The sequence below is a fragment of the Mastigoproctus giganteus genome, chromosome 14 (assembly GCF_048544385.1).
Source record: "Mastigoproctus giganteus isolate SK-2022 chromosome 14, ASM4854438v1, whole genome shotgun sequence".
NCBI classification, from domain to species: Eukaryota; Metazoa; Arthropoda; class Arachnida; order Uropygi; family Thelyphonidae; genus Mastigoproctus; species Mastigoproctus giganteus.
Window position 1 is genome coordinate 71,103,208 of NC_143588.1, and position 19,782 is coordinate 71,122,989.

Here is a 19,782-nt window from a genome sequence, read left to right on the forward strand (position 1 = left end):
AATATCATTGTTAAATATACAAAACAACAATGGGCCTAACACCGAATCCTGGGGAACTTCACTAATAACATTTGTCCACGAAGACTAGTGTCCATTGATTACCACTCTCTGTCATCTCCCACTCAACCATCCCTTTATCCATTGAAGCAAATTACCCTTAATGCCATGTCTCTCCAATTTGTACAGCAGTCTTCAATGTGAAACAGTGTCAAAAGCTTTCCTGAAATCCAAGTATATGATATCAAAATTATTTTTGGCATTCAGTTCCATTGTGACCACATCATAATATCCAATCGAATTGGTCAGACAAGACCTCCCTTTAACAAACCCATGCTGTACCTTAACTATTATTGCAACTTGTATGTATGTATGTTATTTGGTTTTTAGGAGCATTAGCAACTAAGGCCATATTGCTCCGGGATATGCGGTGGTCATTCCCTGACCTTTCCGCACCCTCCGTACTTAGTGGTGACGGGGTCGAACCCTGGTCTAATCAAGAAGCGTGTGCTACGCACTACTGCTCCTTCCCACCTGATCCTGCAATGTTTCTTTAACCAGTGATTCCGTTATTTTTCCCCCAGAACAGAAGTTAACTAACAGGTCTATAGTTACCTGTATCACCTTTTAAACACCCTTTGTGAATTGGTGATACTTTGCACACCTCCAGTCCATGGGAACCTCCTGAGTCCAAGGAAGCTCTCATAATTATGGTGAAGGGTTATAAATCTCATAATTATGGCTTACTTCCTTTGCTGCCTCCTTTGATATAACTGGATAGATCTCGTCCACCCGAGGTGCCTTTTTTATGTATAACTTCAACAATTTCTCCTCCACTTTGCTCTCAGTTATTACAAAATCACTTAGCTCCTTGTTAGAGTTTCGTAAACTTCTGGCACTCCCTCATTGAATAACTCCTCATGTGTGAATGTTGATGCAAAATACTTATTCAGTTTATCAGCTACCTGAGCACGATCATCAATAGTCAACCCATCTATGTTACGTGGTCCAATCTGATTCATTCCTTTCCTTCTAGAGTTTACATAAGTAAAGAACTCTTTGCTGTTTTTCTTTGCGTCCTTTGCCAAGGATTTCTCGTAATCTGCCTTTGCCTACCTAACCTCCTTTGTGATTTGATTACAGACTAGTTTATATCTGCTGTAGGCTTCTGTGTCACCTGATACTTTATACGCATCCCATACATTTTTCTTCTCTGCCTGCCACAAGTCTCATTAGTTCATCTGACATCCATTTAGGCCTAAACCTTGAACAGTATTTCTTAGTTGGAATAAAAAGCCCAGTAGCCTCCAAAATTAAGTCCCTGAAGGCTTCCCATTTAGAATTCAATTTTGGTAGCATCACATCATTTGATTCCACTGTACAGAATTTAAAAACTGTCTGAGACCCCTGTAGTCACCATTACGAAAGCAAAAGCCCTTCCCTTTAGCCTTGATGGTAGTTACATCTTTAAGTAATTCACACATCGGTACTTTGTGATCACTGTCACTCAGTGGTTCCTTTATCTGCAAATTCTTAATGCATGAATAATCAATGCTGATAATCAGATCAAGAGTATTACTCCCTCTGGTTGCCTCTCGAACATGTTGCTGTAGAAAACAATCACCCAATAAATCCACAAAAGTCTTGCTAGTGTGCAAGTATCCAATCCACAAGTTCCAGTCAATATCTGGAAAGTTAAAATCCCTCATTATATGACATTCTGATTTATTGACCCACTCTATATCTCTGCATAACTGCTCATAATACTCATCAGATTCATTAGGCCTATAACACACACCTACTCTCATTTTTCCTTTTTCCTGTGCTTATGTTACACCAAACAGACTCGACATTGCATTGTCCACCAACATCAATTGGATGCACTTCCTTCGATTTTGTGTTTCATAACTAGCAGCATAACCCCTCCTCCCTTCCTTCCTATCCTGTACAACTAGGCCTCGCATAACGCGAGTTCGATTAACGTGTTTTTCAGTTACTGCTATTTTAAATATTATACCACTTTTCATGTTACACAATGCAAATTTCCAGTTAACGCGATCTTTTTTTTTTTTTTTATGCCAGAGTTGAAAAAGATTTGAATCGCGCGTTAAGCTTACCACACGTCGGACGGGCAATAAACAAATGTTTGCCTGCCTCGGTGTGTTCCATCAACTATCGGAAAAAGATGTGTTACCTGTTTTTCTCCAGCTAATAAAGTCAATGCAGACTGGCATTTAAAAATTCAAATTTTTAAATGAGCCAGATGAAAATGTTACCGCGAAGGAGATAACAGTAAAAGAACTAGATGAAATCTTTCGTACTGCAGAGAACAAAAGGTTTGAGGTTCTCTGCGATATTTATTTCGCCAGGGCCCAGAGAAGATTGTTGTTGGCTATCAGAAATTGACTGATGAAAAGAGAAAGTCAACACTGTTCAAATATTTCTGCAACAGTCATTTCTTCATTGCGTATTTTATGTCAGAGGTTCGCAAACTTTGTCGGTTCACAGCACCCTTAGTTTGTCAGTAATTTTTTCACGGCGCACCCAGACCAAAAGAAATACCTAACAGTTCCATTTAGAAATTAGTTCCAAACAACTTAATAAGAAATGGTAAAATTGTGAACTACCTTGACCCCTCTCTGACACTGTGGACAGCCAGAGACGTGGGAGCACCTCATGCACCACTGCCAACTACATGAAGAACTCTGCTGCCTCTTAATAACCAGAATACGTTTCTCGCCAATAAACCAAGAACAATATCTGTTGAGGAGCGAAGACAATTATAAAGCCTTAATGCAGTTTGCACAGGATCTTTTTACTAGAAGGACATACCCACAACCTTAACAGGAATTTTCCTACAAACCAACCACTCAGAATAAAGATCCTTAGATGTGTCAACGAAACAAAAACCTAACAGCTACAATCTGAAGAACAACTAATCATTAACTTAACCTGGAACTGACCACTGGCTTAAACTGGAGCCATTATCTGGACTTAACCACTGACACGGACGGGACAACATGTCCCGGGAATGGCATAGGAAGACCCAACAAAGATATTGTGCAGTTTGCTGCCGAAACATCATTAGGCAATCTGAACCGGGTACCCTCACTCGGTTCACTTTCCATCCCTTCTCTTAGCAAGGGGATGGTTACTCTGTACCCTCCCCCTGCCACTCCCTATCTTCACCTGGTGAGGCATGGGCCTGCCCCACCGACTTATGGGGTTATCTTCACTATTGACCCCATATTTCGGTCTTTCACCCCCCAGTCTTCAGTCTCCCTTCCCTCTCTAGCAACTAGCGTTTGACCATTGTCAAAATTACACAAGCCCCACACTAAAAAAAAAAAAAAAAAAAAAAAATTTAACTCTACCCCTCATAACTTATATCTCTTTCAGCCTGACCCAATTTCTAGTGTTTCTTCCCCTGCCTTTTTATTTTTTTTATTTGTTTGGTTCTAGCCACTGAAATCTCAGGAAATTAGGTGGCAGGATCTGCCAGAGTAAATAGTAAATCCCTAAAATACTGGTGTACCTGGTCTGCCTCCAGGAGGTATAATGTGTGAACGGTGGGTCTCATTAGGGACCCAACGGCTAAAAGACCAGATGAACAATGGTACAAAACATTACACACCACAATATCCATACACTTTTTAACCTCTGGCCTCTACAGTGTTCTGTATCACACCACAATGTATACGACATGGAGATGGGGGAAATCCCTAGTGCCGTTAGACCCTAAACACACTATACCTCGAGCTAATAGTTTGCGCAGAGTCCGACAGATGTCGAGTATCGCTGTGTTTCCCTCAAAAATTTAAAATATTCTGCGGTGCACAGTTTGGGAACCGCTGTTTTATGCAATAAACATTTAATTCCATAATTATTTTCATTATCTTTTACATTGCATACAGTTAAAAAGTTATTCAAAAAGTATTTTTAAAATTCTTTATGGACAATCCAGAAGGTCAAGGACCAATTATCATTTTTCCTATTGATTATTATATTAGATTAACGCATTTCCGTTGTGTGCGATGTGCTCGCGGGACAAATTAATTGCGTTAATTGAGGCCAGCCTGTATATCCTTTCTGTACCCACTGTACTCCCCAAATTCCAATTCTGCACGGCTATCAGAGATGTGGTGTCTGTATGACACCACATCTCTGATATCCCAACAATATCTGCCTTTGATGTCTTGACTAGCACTTCAAGCTCATCAAATTTATTAACTATACTCCTAGCATTGGTGTACATGCAAATATACATGCACCTGTTTCTACTCTTAGTTACCCTAACACATCGCATGTATTTATTTGTCCCACTATGACTCCCAGCAGTCCTGGAAATCTCCATTGCCTTGCTTTCCAGGCTGCTGCTCATTCTAACAGAAGCAGTGCAAGAAATCACTTTTGCCTCTGCCTGAGGCCACTGTTAACCTTTTAGTCTGTGTATTCCCTCTAAGCTAGCAGTTTTCCGACTCACCTAACACTACCTCGATAGCATCAGCAAATATTCTTGTACCCTTTCTATTTAAATGTACCCCATCCTTGTAGAAGCAGTCTCTCCTGTCAACAAGCACAGACCAGACTGAAAAAAATTCTACCCCTTGAGCCTTTGCACAATCTCTCCAGGGCCGAATTGATCGACAAGGCTCTCATCGTATATGCTCTCCTATCGTCTCTGGGCAGAATTTCAGACACTTTCACATTCAACCGTAACTCGCAACTTTTTTTCAACACTGACCTGTACTTGAGTAAATCTGCAGATCTCTTACTCTTAATGTCATTAGTTCAAACATACACAACAATATCACCTTTTGTGCCCTTAAAAGATGATATCTGCTCTACAATGTCATCAACATTTGCTCCTGGTCCTGATCCTTCTTGCATAGTATATTCCCCATCTCCCTGACAATAGAGTCACCAACAATAACTAGTTCCTTTGCGACCAGCGCATTCTGCCTTGGAGATTGCCTTTGTGTTGCCCGATGAACAGGAGTGAGCTCTGCCATTGAGCTGGGCAGCTGATGGCTTGATGGGCCCCTCATATTAAATTCTTCGAGGGAATTTACCCTACACCTCAAGCTCTCATAGACACCCATCAGAACGCTGAGGTGGGGCCTAATTTCTTGACAATCTAGGCATCTAGCACGCACACACAAAGACATCCTTCTTGGCTAGATCATGTCCCGTTTTAGAAAGTTCAGCAAAAATTTCACATTTTGCACATTTTTTGAGACTGATGTGTTGGAGAATCACCCCCTTTGTTTCCTCCCCGAGTCACAGCACGCTCACTAGTATGTGATCTTTGCTTTGCAGCTCTAGTCTGGGTCATGATTTCCATTTAAATACAATTTAATTAACAATGAAATTTAATAAGATTAATAATATTTTTGATTAATTGATAATACTATAATAAGCTAACAGATTCCTAATTGAGTGCTTCGTATTATGCTATCAGTTCGAGATATATATACGTTACGCTATTTCTTATTGACTACAATATGGCAGCTAGTTCAACAATATTGGCGGCAACACCAGGAGTCGTAACTTCCAAAAATCGCTAGTTAAATTCAAAATAAGAAGCTAACGAACACTACCAAAGCTATTTAATATCTCTGTAAATCACAATGTAGTATGTTAATTAACAAAGAATACGGTAAAAATTAAAAATACCTATCCCTTTACAGCAGCCAAAAATCCACCGACTGATCTCTTCCGCGACTAGAGCGCCCTCTGACCTTATGCCCCATCTTGACGAAGGACTACGAGGCCAATAATTCATTTTCACTCTACTGGTTTGCCATGCTACTAGCATATATTCTATTTTAGTTTATTATATGCAACATGTAGTGGATTGTGCTTTTTTCTGCTGCCACTGATATTAGCTTTTCTACTATTTATTTTTTACTATAAATCTTTTGCTACTTTTACTTTTTATCACACTATTTAATTTTGGATTAATTATTGGATTATACACTGAATTATGACCACCTACCTCATACTTCATAGGTCCTCCTTTTGCCCTCAGTACAGCAGCTATTCGATGTGGCATTGATTCAACAAGATGTTGAAAGCATTCGGGAGGTAGGGCCAACCAAGCTATGCGTAACATGGTTAGCAATGTACGTATGGAGGCGATTGGTGTATCCAAGTGCCTGATATGTCTTTCCATAGTGTCCCACAAGTGCTCTATGGGATTGATATTAAAGGAGTTAGGAGGCCAATCGATATGCTGGAAGTCAGAACTGTGTTCCTCAAACCATTCCTGCACACAAGTGCCTGATGGCTTGGTGCATTGTCATCTTGGAAGACACCATTGCCATTCGGGAAAAAGTGTAACATAGCAGAGGGGGGGTACACAGTCAGCAAGCATTTGACGATAGCGGAGATCAGTGATACTTTGTTCCACATGCACCAGGGGTCCAAGTTCCTGCCAGTGAAACATGCCCCACACCATACAACTGCCTCCATCGGCCTGCACTTTTGATACCATGCATGATGGATCAAGAGCCTCATATTGTTGATGCCAAATCCGTACACAACCATCCAAGGTGTGGAGTAAATAACATGACTCATCCGACCAGCACATCTTCAGTCTTCTAATAATAAAATTAATGAGAAAAAACCTTCCACAGTTATAAATGATTCTATTCTAGAAGTAGTGTAAATAAATTCAAATTAAGGTGAAAGTTAATACAAAATTAACATTTTAGTCGGTGTTATACCAACCAAGAGATATTGTACAAGTTGTAGCAGTTCTCTGATTACTCCCTTGTAAATTTCCTATTGGCACTTGCATTTGTTAACCTTCGCTGGTCCCATTGAAAAGAATTTAAAGTGTTCAAGCCCATTCATAGTTTGGCACTTTTTAAATTCTATTCTTTGTCTTCTGCTTTATCCACAGTAGTAACTTTACCCCAATGCCAATTTATATTACAATCATTCATTTAGAACAATATCAAAAGCTTTACTGAAATCTAAGTTATTCCCAATCAGTATTAAACAGATATTTGTTATTCACATTTGTAAAAACTTCATGTCTAAATGTAGATCTAAAATTTGTTCAGTTTGTCAACACATGCAGTGTTAACACTGCATATGTTGACTATAACGTTGTTAGTTAACATGTGCAAAAATGCAGCTTTTCTTTCTTTCTTTCTTTTATTTATTTTTTTTTTTTTTTTTTGCATTCTTAGTCAAAGACTTCATAATTTGCTTTGGCATGCCTAACCTCCTGACTAACTTTTCCACAGACTAATTTATAATTATCTCATGCATTTGTCTTCTCTGATCTCTCATCCATTTTGGTCTAAAACTTGAACAATATCTCCTAGTTGGTTTTATAACTAAGAGATAATGTTCTTGTTCGCTCAAAACACAGGGCTTGGAATGGATGCTGGAACACCAGTTCATCATACATCAGCAATGTCATGCATTACATTAAATACCTTCTGCATATATCATCCTAACAAGTGTTCCATTTTGTAAAATTTTCCACTTAAATCCTGAAATATAGCATGCCAACAAAATCTTTTATTTTATCAAAGAATACTTTACTTTTGGAAACAATTTTGTTTGTGAACTAGAATATCGATGAAACTTACCTCATTTTCACATCATTTGAAAATGTTATGGGCTTTTTGGTAGGAATGGTATTGTACCCTTGTCTGTGTTCATCCTAAAACAGAGGAGAAATTACTTACCTTAAATCAGCTAACAACTTTCAATATCACTACTTTTTAAAAAGACTATAGCATTCCTTTATTTGGGTACATTTTTAAGCATTATATAATTATTATACTTGCACATTTTATTAAAAGTGAAAAACTTTCTATTAATTGGAGTTTTCACAAATGATAGACATTACAAAAGAATGTGTGCAACTAATAAAAAGAAGTTGAGATGCCAGTAACTTTTTTTTTTTTTAACTCATTTGTGGGCACATAAAAAAAAAATCACAGCAATGTAAATGTTAGCGTACAAACTACAATCAGAATTTTTTTTTTTGGATTCCATGAAAATAAAAAAAATAAAAAAATAAAACAGATGAAGATGGGAAACTTTAAAGATTTGTTCTTAATTCTGACACAACACAGTATAAAGATCAAAAACACCACTATAAATAAGCCTTGTATCAAAAAAATAAACATTCCACAACTGCCTTAAGGTCAAATTTCCTCATTGAAGCAGGAGTGCAAAAAACACTAAGAAAAATTAGCATAATGTAATAGAGAAGCACTTTTTCACTTCAAAATTGACTCAAAGAATTTATAATGTTATTGGGGGAGAAATATCATACTTCAAGAATATTGAAATTCACACTCAGAACTAAAAACTGACAAATCTGTCTGTTCTGGGTTAATTATTTTTACCAACACACTTGAAGGTTAAAAAATGGTATCTTTAGTGTATACAATAAAGATTTCTTCTTCTTCTGTAGGATCAATGATGAACCCACCCTCATAATTAACATATCATTAAATGCATATTAACACAATTCCTAATATTACTATCATACCAGGAGCTGGTATTGAAACAGAATATTCTTAAAAGCTGAATCTGGTTATGTTAGAATGCATGTCTTGTTTTGATTGTGCTTTCTAAAGATAACGCCACTATAAAATAAACAGAATACACAGAAAATTTATGCAGTAAAAGAATAAATACACAGAAAAAGAAGATACATCAGATAAATCTATTATATATAGGTCTGGCCATACAAGTCTCACTTTAGGAAGGGAGCACAGAGAAGGGCTTGTTGTTTGTTGTTGTTGTTTTGGTTTTTAGGAGCATTAGCAACTAAGGCCATATTGCTCCGGGATATGTGGTGGTCATTCCCTGACCTTTCCGCATCTTCCGTATTTGGTGGTGATGGGCTCGAACCCCGGTCTAATCAAGAAGCATGTGATACGCACTACTGCTCCTTCCCACCTGGCTACGGAGACGCCCGCATAGAGAAGGGCAATGAGATTAGTGAGGGAGAGAGGGGACTTAGAGGGGAACAGGCATTGTGTGTGTTATCAGACCATTCAGTCTAAAACATTGATGGATACAATATCTTTTTATTTCAGAAGATTTAGGAGTTGTCTGGTTGGCCTGCCTCCCTAAAATCCACTCATGAAAACCTTCTCAATGGTAAGCCCTGTTACGTCACTTAGGTGGCAACAAACATGTAGAGTGGGTCTCTTCAAGACACCTGTTCAGCGTGAAAAGGAAAAGACCAAACCCTCCAGTACACGACAGCACGACGAAATGAATGGTCCTCGGTCCTGAGCAGTTTTCACTCCCCCTCTTATGGCAGTGAGAGGATCAGAGTGGAAGCAGAGGGTGCAACCTCTGGGTACAACCAGGCTGCCATGCATGGAAACTGAACTTGGCCTGTTACAACGTAAGATCACTCATCAGTGAAGATAGGATATTAGAGCTGGAAAAGGAATTAGAAAATGTGAATTGGAATATCGCCAGTTTGGCTGAAACAAGAAGAAATTAATCACTTATAAGTTTATCAAGTGGAATTCTGCTGTACACCAATGGAAACAATGAAAGGAGCAAAGGTGGAGTTGGCTTTCTGGTCCATAAAGATATAAAAACATTTTGGAATTCAAAAGTACATCACCAAGGGTGTCAAGACTGCTACTCAGGATTTCTAACAAGTACAAATTAAAGGTTATAATGATTTATGCACCAACGCTGAGCCATGATGATGAAGCGGTTGAAGAAATGTACACCGAAACTGAGTCTTCTAGATGAGCAGAAAACGCACTACACTATCATTATGGGAGACTTCAATGCTAAGATTGGAAAGAGAGAAAACAGCACAAAAAGGGGAACTATAGGAAATTTTGGAATTGATGAAAGAAATGAAAAAGGTGAAAGAATTGTGGAATTTGCAGAATCTCAAGGAATGTCAGTAATGAACACTTTTTTCAAGAAACGGGTGAACAGAAAAGGCGTCACGTCCAAGGAGTGGAATAATGCAGTCATAGTTTTGCTGCATAAGAAAGAAGATAAATCAGAAATTGGAAATTATAGACCAATTAGCTTGTTATCCCGCATCTACAAGCTGTTCACAAGGGTCATTACTAATAGATTAGAAAGAATACTTGATCAGAACAAACCAAAAGAGCAAGCTGGCTTTAGGACAGGATTCTCAACTATGGATCACCTTCATGTTGTTGTTGTTATTTGGTTTTTAGGAGCATTAGCAACTAAGGCCATATTGCTCCGGGAATATGCGGTGGTTATTCCCTGACCTTTCCGCATCCTCCGTATTTGGTGGTGACGGGCTCGAACCCCTGGTCTAATCAAGAAGCGTGTGCTACGCACTGCTGCTCCTTCCCACCTGGCTATGGAAGCGCCTCACCTTCACGTAATATCACAGCTAACGGAGAAAGCAAATGAATATAAAACACCATTATGCCTGGCATTTGTGGATTATGAAATGGCATTTGACTCCATACAGCATATGGCAATGTTTCAGACACTGGAAAGACAAGGCATAGATATCCCATATATTATGATTTTGAAGAAAATATATGAGAACGCTACCTCCTTTATTAGACTAGACAAAGACAGTAACAACTTTTCGAACTCCTTTCTCCATTTAAAATTGAGAAAGGCATTCCGACAAGGAGACACAATATCTCTGATGTTGTTTACTGCTACCCTTGAGGAAGCTTTCAGATTAGACTGGTTGCAGAAAGAAGTCAATATGAATGGAGAGTACCTAAACCATTTACAATTTGCAGATGATAGTAGTAGTAGTAGTAGTAGCAGCAGTGGCACGTGATGCAAGAAAGCAAGTGTAGGAGCTTATGCAGCATCAGCCAAAAAAAAAAAAAAATTCACACCATTCCCTCCAAATGCTTGTCCAGTCTTAAATTTATTTAACCTATCAACTTCCACAACGACAGATGGAAGTTTGTTCCAGCAATTAACCACCTGCTGGCTAAAGGCAAATTTCCACACATCTATTCTACATCTGTCCTTTCTTAATTTGAACTTATGTCCCCGTAGGTTCGTAATCTGAACAAGTGGAAGGATCCCATCAGAATTCAGCGTGCTCAACCCATTCAAGGCCTTATAGACCTCAATCAGATCACCGCGCAGGTGCCTAGTCTCCAGCCATTGCAATTTGCAGAACTTAAGCCTCTCTTGGTAAGAGGATCCCTTCATTCCCCTCACCAATCGTGTTGCTCTTCTCTGTACACGCTCAAGCAAATCTACATCCTTCCTAAAATGAGGCCTCCAGACCTGTACGCAGTACTCAAGGCGTGGCCTGACCATTGCCTTATACAGAGGGACAATCACCTCCTTTTCCCTGCTAGCAAAATTCCTATATATCATTGACAAAACCCCATGACCTGCCCTAGCAGCCTGTCTGCATTGCTCAGAAAACTTCATATCTGACTGCACAATTACTCCCAGGTCTTTTTCATTTTCTACCACCTTAAGTGTACTACCACACAGTTGGTACGTTTCTCTGGGGTTACTTCTACCCATATGCAGTACTTTGCATTTGTCAAGGTTAAACTTCAGTTGCCACTTCTTAGCCCATCTGCCCAAATTATTTAGATCCTGTTGCAGTAGCACACTGCCATGACTGTCATTAACAACCCTCCCAACCTTTGTATCATCTGCAAACTTCGACATTAAGCCTGATATACCTTCATCAATATCATTGATAAATACACAAAACAACAGTGGACCCAACACCGAACCCTGTGGGACTCCACTAATAACATTAGTCCACGAAGAGCAGCACCCATTGATTACCACCCTCTGTCTTCTCCCACTTAACCATCCTTTTATTCATTGTAGCAACTTACCCTTAATACCATTCTGCTCCAATTTGTACAGTAGTCTTCCATGCGCAACAGTGTCAAAAGCTTTCCTGAAATCCAAGTATATGATATCAAAATTATTTTTTGCATCCAGTTCCTTTGTGACCACATCATAATAACCAATCAAATTTGTCAGACAAGACTTTCCCTTAACAAACCCATGCTGTGTCTGAATTATTGCTGCAGTCTTGTCTAGATGATCCTGCAATGCATCTTTAACCAGTGACTCCATTATTTTACCCGGAACAGAAGTTAAACTAACTGGTCTGTAATTACTCCTGTCACCCTTCGATCCACCTTTGTGAATTGGGGACACATTTGCACATCTCCAGTCAGTGGGAACCTCCCCTGAGTTCAAGGATGCTCTCATAATTATGGCTAAGGGTTTGCTTAGTTGCTTTGCCGCCTCCTTTAATATAACTGGATAGATCCCATCCACCCCAGGTGCCTTTCTTATGTTTAACTTCAACAATTTCTCCTCCACTTTGCTCTCAGTTATTACAAAATCATTAAGCACACTGCTACAATTTGATAACCTTTCATTTTCAAACTGTAATAATTCCTCACGTGTGAATGTAGATGCAAAATACTCATTCAGTTTGTTTGCTATCTGAGCAGGATCATCAACAGTCGAACCATCGATGTCAAGTGGACCAATCATATTCATCCCCTTCCTTTTAGAGTTTATATAAGTAAAGAAATCCTTGCTGTTTTTCTTAGCATCTTTTGCCAAAGATTTCTCGTAATCCGCCTTCGCCTGCCGAACCTCCTTTGTGACCTGATTACAGACTAGCTTATATCTGCCACAGGCTTCTGCATCGCCTGATAATTTATATGCATCCCATGCATTTTTCTTCTCTGTCACAAGTCTCATTATTGTGATCATAAGCTATGAACCCAAAGAATTAGAGGAAAATCTTAAATCAGTTATGCAGAGTTAGCAAGGATTTCGGAGTAAAGATGAATATGGCTAAAACAAAAGTAATAATAAATAAATATGCCACAGAAAGGGATATAATCATTGAAGGAGCAGTAATTGAAAAGGTGGATTCATATACTTATCTGGGACTAGTCATTAGCAGTAATAACGATAAATGGCTGGAAGTCAAGAGAAGAATAAATTTTGGATGGATAGCACAGGAAATATAGTCACATACTGAGGAGCAATATCCCAATTTGTCTGAAACATAAAATAATGAACCAATGTATACTCCTCACCATCACTTATGGAAGTGAAACTTGGGCACTCACCAAAAGAATGGAAGAGAAGTTTAAAACTACACAGTTAAGAATGGAATGAATTATATTAGGAATTAGACTGTTAGATAAGAAGAGAAACAAATGGATTAGGCAGCAACCTCAAGTAAAGGACTTTCTTATCAAAACTAAAGAACTAAAATGGTCTTGGGCAGGACACATAGCTCAATGACATGATGACAGCTGGACTAAGAAAATAACAGAATGGTACCCAAGAGAAGCTAGAAGAAAACCTGGAAGACAATGACTGAGATGGACAGATGAAATTCACAAGTTCGTGGGTAGTATATGGATGTCTATTGCACAAAACAGAAGGAAGTGAAAAGTTGCTGGAGAGGTCTTCAATCCTGCGGTGGATTGAAAATGGCTGATGATGATGATGAAGGGTAGAACAAAAAGGATATTCTTACCAATAAAGACTTCAGTTTTGCAAATTGCAGTGTCTGAAACTTGCACCTGTAAGGAAATCTGACTGAGGTGTTTAAGGCTTTGAATACATCAAGTAAGCAAAATGCTGATGACATCCTTACTTTTTCTCAGACAACACACAAAGAGGGCACAAATTTAAACTGAGGAACGATAGTTGCAGAAGAGATAGGGAGAAATTTTCTTAAAGCCAGCAGATGGTAGATTGTTGGAACAAACTTCCATATGATGTTGTGGAAGTGGGTAGTTTGAATAAATTTAAGGAAAAAATAGACAAATTATTAGGGGGTTTTGGACAAGATGCAAGAACTATCCCCTCCATTCCCAACTGATGCAGTCTGCTTTCTTATGTTGTGTACCACTACTAATACTAACTATTCATTTCATTCGTATTGCTCCAAAAACAGCTGTTTTTCTCTTTAATTTTTTTATTTATTTATTTTTTTTAACTCAGTAGAAAACTTTCTTTGTTAATTTGTTGTCATGCACATGCATACACAGCAGTTGATTTCATTCGTTCATTCACATTTGATTGTTTCACTTTGCTGCCAAATATAAACACATTAACTATGTAGGTGAGGATAAGCAATTCAGTAGAGTGTTTTTACAATTAGGATATAGATTAAATAAAACACCAAACAAAAAGGTAAGAAATAACTGTTATTTTTTTTTCTATAAAAATTGTTTTAATGCAAGTTCATTGCCAAAATCCTACATACCCATGAACTAAATTCAAGCAGCAATTAGTACAATAACAGTCATGGACACCTATTCTATATAATAAATAATGTGAAGAATTGCAAATTCTTCTATAGCAAAATATTTTTCATGAAGTACTTGTACAGCAAATGCATTCGCCTTTCAGCTTGGGTGCAACTGATTTTCAAATCACACAATAAGATCAAAATCAATACAGAAATTTCTCCTCCATCTTTGGAATAAGCTATACATAGGTATGCTTTAACGGCAGACAAGAAATGAAGTTGAGGGTTCTGATGTGTGCTTGATGAATTTGAAGTGCTGATCAAGATATCAAAGGCAGATATAGCTGCTAATAATAATAACATATTTGGACTCCATTTCCCAGGTATCTTTTTTCCATTTGAGAAATATCTTGGTGCAACCTTTCACTGTGTTCATCAGAGACCACTCCCAAGTTTTTAGGAAAAGTCTAAATGGGAATGCAGGAAATGAAGCTTTAATGCCATGTTGCATCCCAACTCTCTATACACTAAAATTAGCTCATCCACAATTTCAGTATAATTTTGTGATTTCTCATTGCCTAAAAAGTTCCAGCAGACTTTTTTTTTTTTTTTTTTTTTTTAATCAAACCTAGTTTGATGTGCAAGGAAGGTACACAGATTTTTTACTTATCCACCAAAGGAGGATGCGCTACATTTTTCTGGCCTGGTGTAGTTTCTGAATGGTCTGGCCATTTTTTTACCCTGCAGTGGCAATTTGCTCAGCTATCCGACTCGCATAAAAAGCAGCAGTAGTTAGTGTATCCATCTTGCAACCAAGTCAGCAAAGCTACCACTTTTAGGTCAGCACAGATATTCCATTTGTATTCTTGATGGCATATTTTTTGTAAAAGAACCTGTAGGTTCTCGTGTTTCCTTCATGTGAACTGCAGGGGGCAATGGTACAGATGGATACTCATTTCCATTATGGAGTAAAACTGCTTTCAAACTGACCTTGAATGAATCAATGAAAAGCCTCCCCTGCTCAGGGATGTGCTCCAGATTTAATTCTTTCATTAATTCCTAGACATTGTTACAATAAACCAAAGCACCATCCATGGAGTAAAGATCTTTAAGTGAGATTGCCACTTCCTATAAAAAGACACCTTGACACCTTTCAAGAAGATTCCACTGCTGAAGCCATGATCCTAGTAATTGAGCCTTGGTTTTCAAGAGGTCCAAATCATTCAATTTTGCCTGAATGATTAGATGCAGCTTTGCAGTACCAGGAATTAAAGTCTAGATCAGTACTCATTCTGGGTACTGCATCATCTGGAGACTCCTTTTCTGATCCTGAATTAGAGACCAGTCCATAAGTTTCTGGTAGTTTTGGCGCTGGTATGATCCTTCTGCTCTAAGACAATTATGAGGAACTGGTCTTAGAGCAGAAAGTATGTTGGGATATTCTACTTTATGCTTGGGTTTCCCAAAAACACCAGAAAAGTAACAATCATGCAAAAGGAATTGATTTATGACTACCTCTAAGCCAACTTGTTAATGTCTTTCTTTTTGAACATGAGCTACAGGAAATCTTTGGAGCTCATACTTTATCTTGATCTCTGACCTTACATCCAAAATAGAGTTCATAGACTTTTCTCACAAGTTGTGATAATGGTTTCTGCTGCGATTTTAATACCACTCCACAAATGAGCAAAAGCTATCAGGCTTATTTCGGCAATAAATCGACATATTTCATGGATGGTTGAAGTATGCACACATAAGAATACAATTAACAAATTGTAGATTTTTATTTATAATTTAAACACAGTTCACAATTTACACTAATGCATATAACACTTGTTTACAAACACTAATTCACTAAAACACTTGTTTACAAACACTAATTCACTAAAACACTTGTTCACTTCAACCTCTCAGCTGCCCAACTCAATGACTAAAAGGTTAATAGCAGCAAGCAGGCAGAGGTGAAAGTGGTTCTTGCACTGCTTCTATTAGAATGAGCAGTGGCCTAGAGGGCGGGTGCTCGGGGGTTTAGGGACTGGTGGGAGTCATTAAATACATGGGCTGTGTTAGAGTAACTAAGAATAAGAATACGTGCATGTATATTTGCATGTACACCAATGTTAGAAGTATAGTAAATAAATCTGATGAATTTGAAATGCTGGTCAAGACATCAAAGGTGGTATTGTTGGGATATCAGAGACAGTGTCACACAGATATAAGCAGTGCAGAATTGGAATTTGGGGATATAATGTGTACAGAAAGGACAGACAGGATAGGAAGGAAGGAGGGGTTATGCTTTTAATTAAGAAAAACATAAAATCTAAGGAAGTGCATCCAGCTGACATAGATGGACAGTGCAATGTTGAGTCAGTTTGGTGTGACATAAGCACTGGAAAAACAAAAATGAGAGAAGAAGTGTGTTATAGGCCTAATGACTCTAATGAGTACAACAAACAATTGTACAGAGAAATAGAATGGGCCAGTAAATCAGATTGTGTTATAATGGGGGATTTTAACTTCTGAGATATTGACTGGAACTTGTGCTTTGGTCACTCGCACACTAGCAAGACTTTTGTGGATTTACTGGATGATTGTTTTCTGCAACAGCATGTTCGAGAGGCAACCAGAGAGTGTAATACTCTTGATCTGGTTATCAACCGTGATTATTCATGCATTAAGAATTTGTAGATAAAGGAACCACTAGATGGCAATGATCACATTGTACTGATGTGGGATATACTTAAAGATATAATTACCCTCAGGGGTAAAGGGAAGGGTTTTTGCTTCCGTAAAGGTGACTACAACGGTCTCAGACAGTTCTAAATTCTGTACAGTGGGACCAACTGATGATGTCACCAACAGCAAATTCTAAATGGGAAGCATTCAAGGAATTAATCCTGGAAGTTAATAGGCTTTTCATACCGATTAAGAAATATTGTTCAATGTTTAGGCCTAAATGGATGTCAGATGAACTAATGAGACTAGTGGCAGAGACAGAAACCTATTGGCAGATATAAGCTATAAGGATCAGTGACATTAAATGCTAAAAGATATGATAAAAACTTCATTATTATTGGTTCCTCTTGTTTATATTCATTCAGTATTTTTTAAGGAGGTTTAATGAATTATAATTAATAGATCATCATTTTCAATTTATTAGAAAAGCTAAAAGTTAATTTTTTTATAATTAAAACAAAGGGATCACATGAGGAATAAAAGATGATTTCAGTGATGAATTCAGAGCAAGTATTGAAATCAACAGATAAGGAAGAAAGGTAAAGTAATGACACAGGACTAATTCTAATGCTAATTCACACTTCTGTATTTCAAAAAGCAATGCAAGGAGAATAGTCAGTCTACGGGAAAAGAGATCACTACCAAGTTTCATCTGAGATAACTAGGGAAGAGCTGACCTACTATCAGTTTATGGTAGAAGAGCTAATCTACCATAAACTGATTAACTTCTTTAATCGATTTAAATGATTTCAATGATTCTAAATGGGAAGCATTCAAGGAATTAATCCTGGAAGTTAATAGGCTTTTCATACCGATTAAGAAATATTGTTCAATGTTTAGGCCTAAATGGATGTCAGATGAACTAATGAGACTAGTGGCAGAGACAGAAACCTATTGGCAGATATAAGCTATAAGGATCAGTGACGTTAAAATATGGATTAATTTAAGTGGACTTAAATTAATCCATATTCAGTACAATTTGTTCTTCTGTTTTTGCCATACTAAAAAAGGATGTTATATAGTACATTTACATCTAAAACCATATGGCACTTTATGTATTATATAAATAACATGGCATCATTTCATTGCATAACTAAAGATATATGTTCAAGTGCCCTCCAAAATTAAACTTTTCTGGTGATTAATTCTTAGCAACTGAATACCAATTATTCTAATTTGAATTCACTTATCTATAATTTTGAACTAAATGGTAAAAATCAATGCCCCAACATCATTATTTCACATTATTTTATTATTTTATTTTTTTTATTAATAGCTTATCCTAATTAGTTCCCATCATTAAACATTGCTGCCAAATGTCACCCAATCACTGATTTAAAAGAATAAAAATTACTCCTTATTAAATATTACCTCATGTATTAACTTACCATTTGTAAAACAGTTGTATGTGGAGATATGTCTGAATCAGAAGACAATAAGTAGAAACTACTTTGTGCTATTATCTTCTGCAATTTGCCAATGGATTGAAACATTCTACAAATTAAAAACATTTTAGACTTATCAAATGTAATGAAACAATGATTAATAGCATTTTATGAAGCATAAAAACTTCAATAAATAAAGTACAGTAAAATCGATTATAACTTCACCAGAGTGCACAAATCATTTCATTGTATTGAAATTTCATTCTAATGAATATTTCTGAAAATTATTAGAATAAATCATTATTTATTTGTTATTTGTTCAAATGAATTCTGCTGCACTTTCTGCATTTCTATAATACAGTATGTAGAAATAGAAATTTTCGTCTTTATTTTACTTAAATATCAACCTTTAAAATCAATAATAAATAAATAAATAAAATGATGAAATATGTGTAATACAAAAGTAAAAATATATTGTTGAAAATATTTTATTTATAGCATTCAGAAATAGTAGAGAAGTTATTGTTACTATTCACATATTAATATGTCAATTTTTCAATTTTAATGCTGAAATTTTTTTTATCCTTGCATTAACATGGGAATTAAACTTTAGTGTAATTGAAAATGATGATTCAACTAGCACCAAGCTGAATTTGATTACTAATTCTTATACTTTTTTTGCTGATTGAATGAACTGCTTACATGAACATAAACAGAAGAACTAGAAATCATGATAAAATGAGGCCTGTTTTGTTAGTGCCCCCTAATTTGCTTTTTGTATGACTTCTTTGATTTGAGCATTTTCTTTTAAATTTATTCTACAAGTTAAAGGGGGGGAGAATAGCTAATTACAGGTACTGAATTTTGCAATCACACATCGTTCAAGTTTTTTTTTGTGAAATGTTTAGCAGAATGCTGTATACCAGTTCCAGTTACATTCTGTGGAGGGGGGGAGCATATGATTCTTTCAAAAATACTGAAAATATATAAAGGGTGTAATAGTGGATTCTTTTGTCATATTTTTTAAAACTTCCTTATTTTTCTTCATGCAAATGCTCCCATAATCATATTTACAATTTGGGACATACAATGCTATTCATAATTTTTTGAATAAATTTCTTTCTTTGTGAACCAGTAAATTTAGACATAGGTAGACTTTGAAAATAATTCATTACACTGAATTTTGTGCCAAAATTATACAAATCATACAAATATATATCATACTGTTGTTTGTTTGTTATTTGGTTTTTAGGAACATTAGCAACTAAGGCCATATTGCTCCAGGATATGCGGTGGTCATTCCCTGACCTTTCCGCATATGCGTATTTGGTGGTGACAGGCTCGAACCCCGGTCTAATCAAGAAGCGTGTGCTATGCACTGATGCTCCTTCCCACCTGGCTACGGAGGCACCTATATATCATACAAATGAA

At 37.1% G+C, this 19,782-nt stretch overlaps 1 protein-coding gene across 1 annotated transcript in view; it reads right to left on the bottom strand.

Moving 5' to 3' along the window:
- Positions 1–19,782, bottom strand: part of LOC150075225 (alpha-mannosidase 2-like) — a 253,553-nt gene that overhangs the window by 109,180 nt on the left and 124,591 nt on the right. The window contains exons 11-12 of the mRNA XM_090388915.1: positions 18,355–18,460; positions 7,605–7,678 (exon numbers count right to left, since the gene is read on the bottom strand). Coding sequence (XP_090245041.1) covers positions 7,605–7,678; positions 18,355–18,460 — 180 coding nt within the window. The remainder of the gene's footprint in view (positions 1–7,604; positions 7,679–18,354; positions 18,461–19,782) is intronic.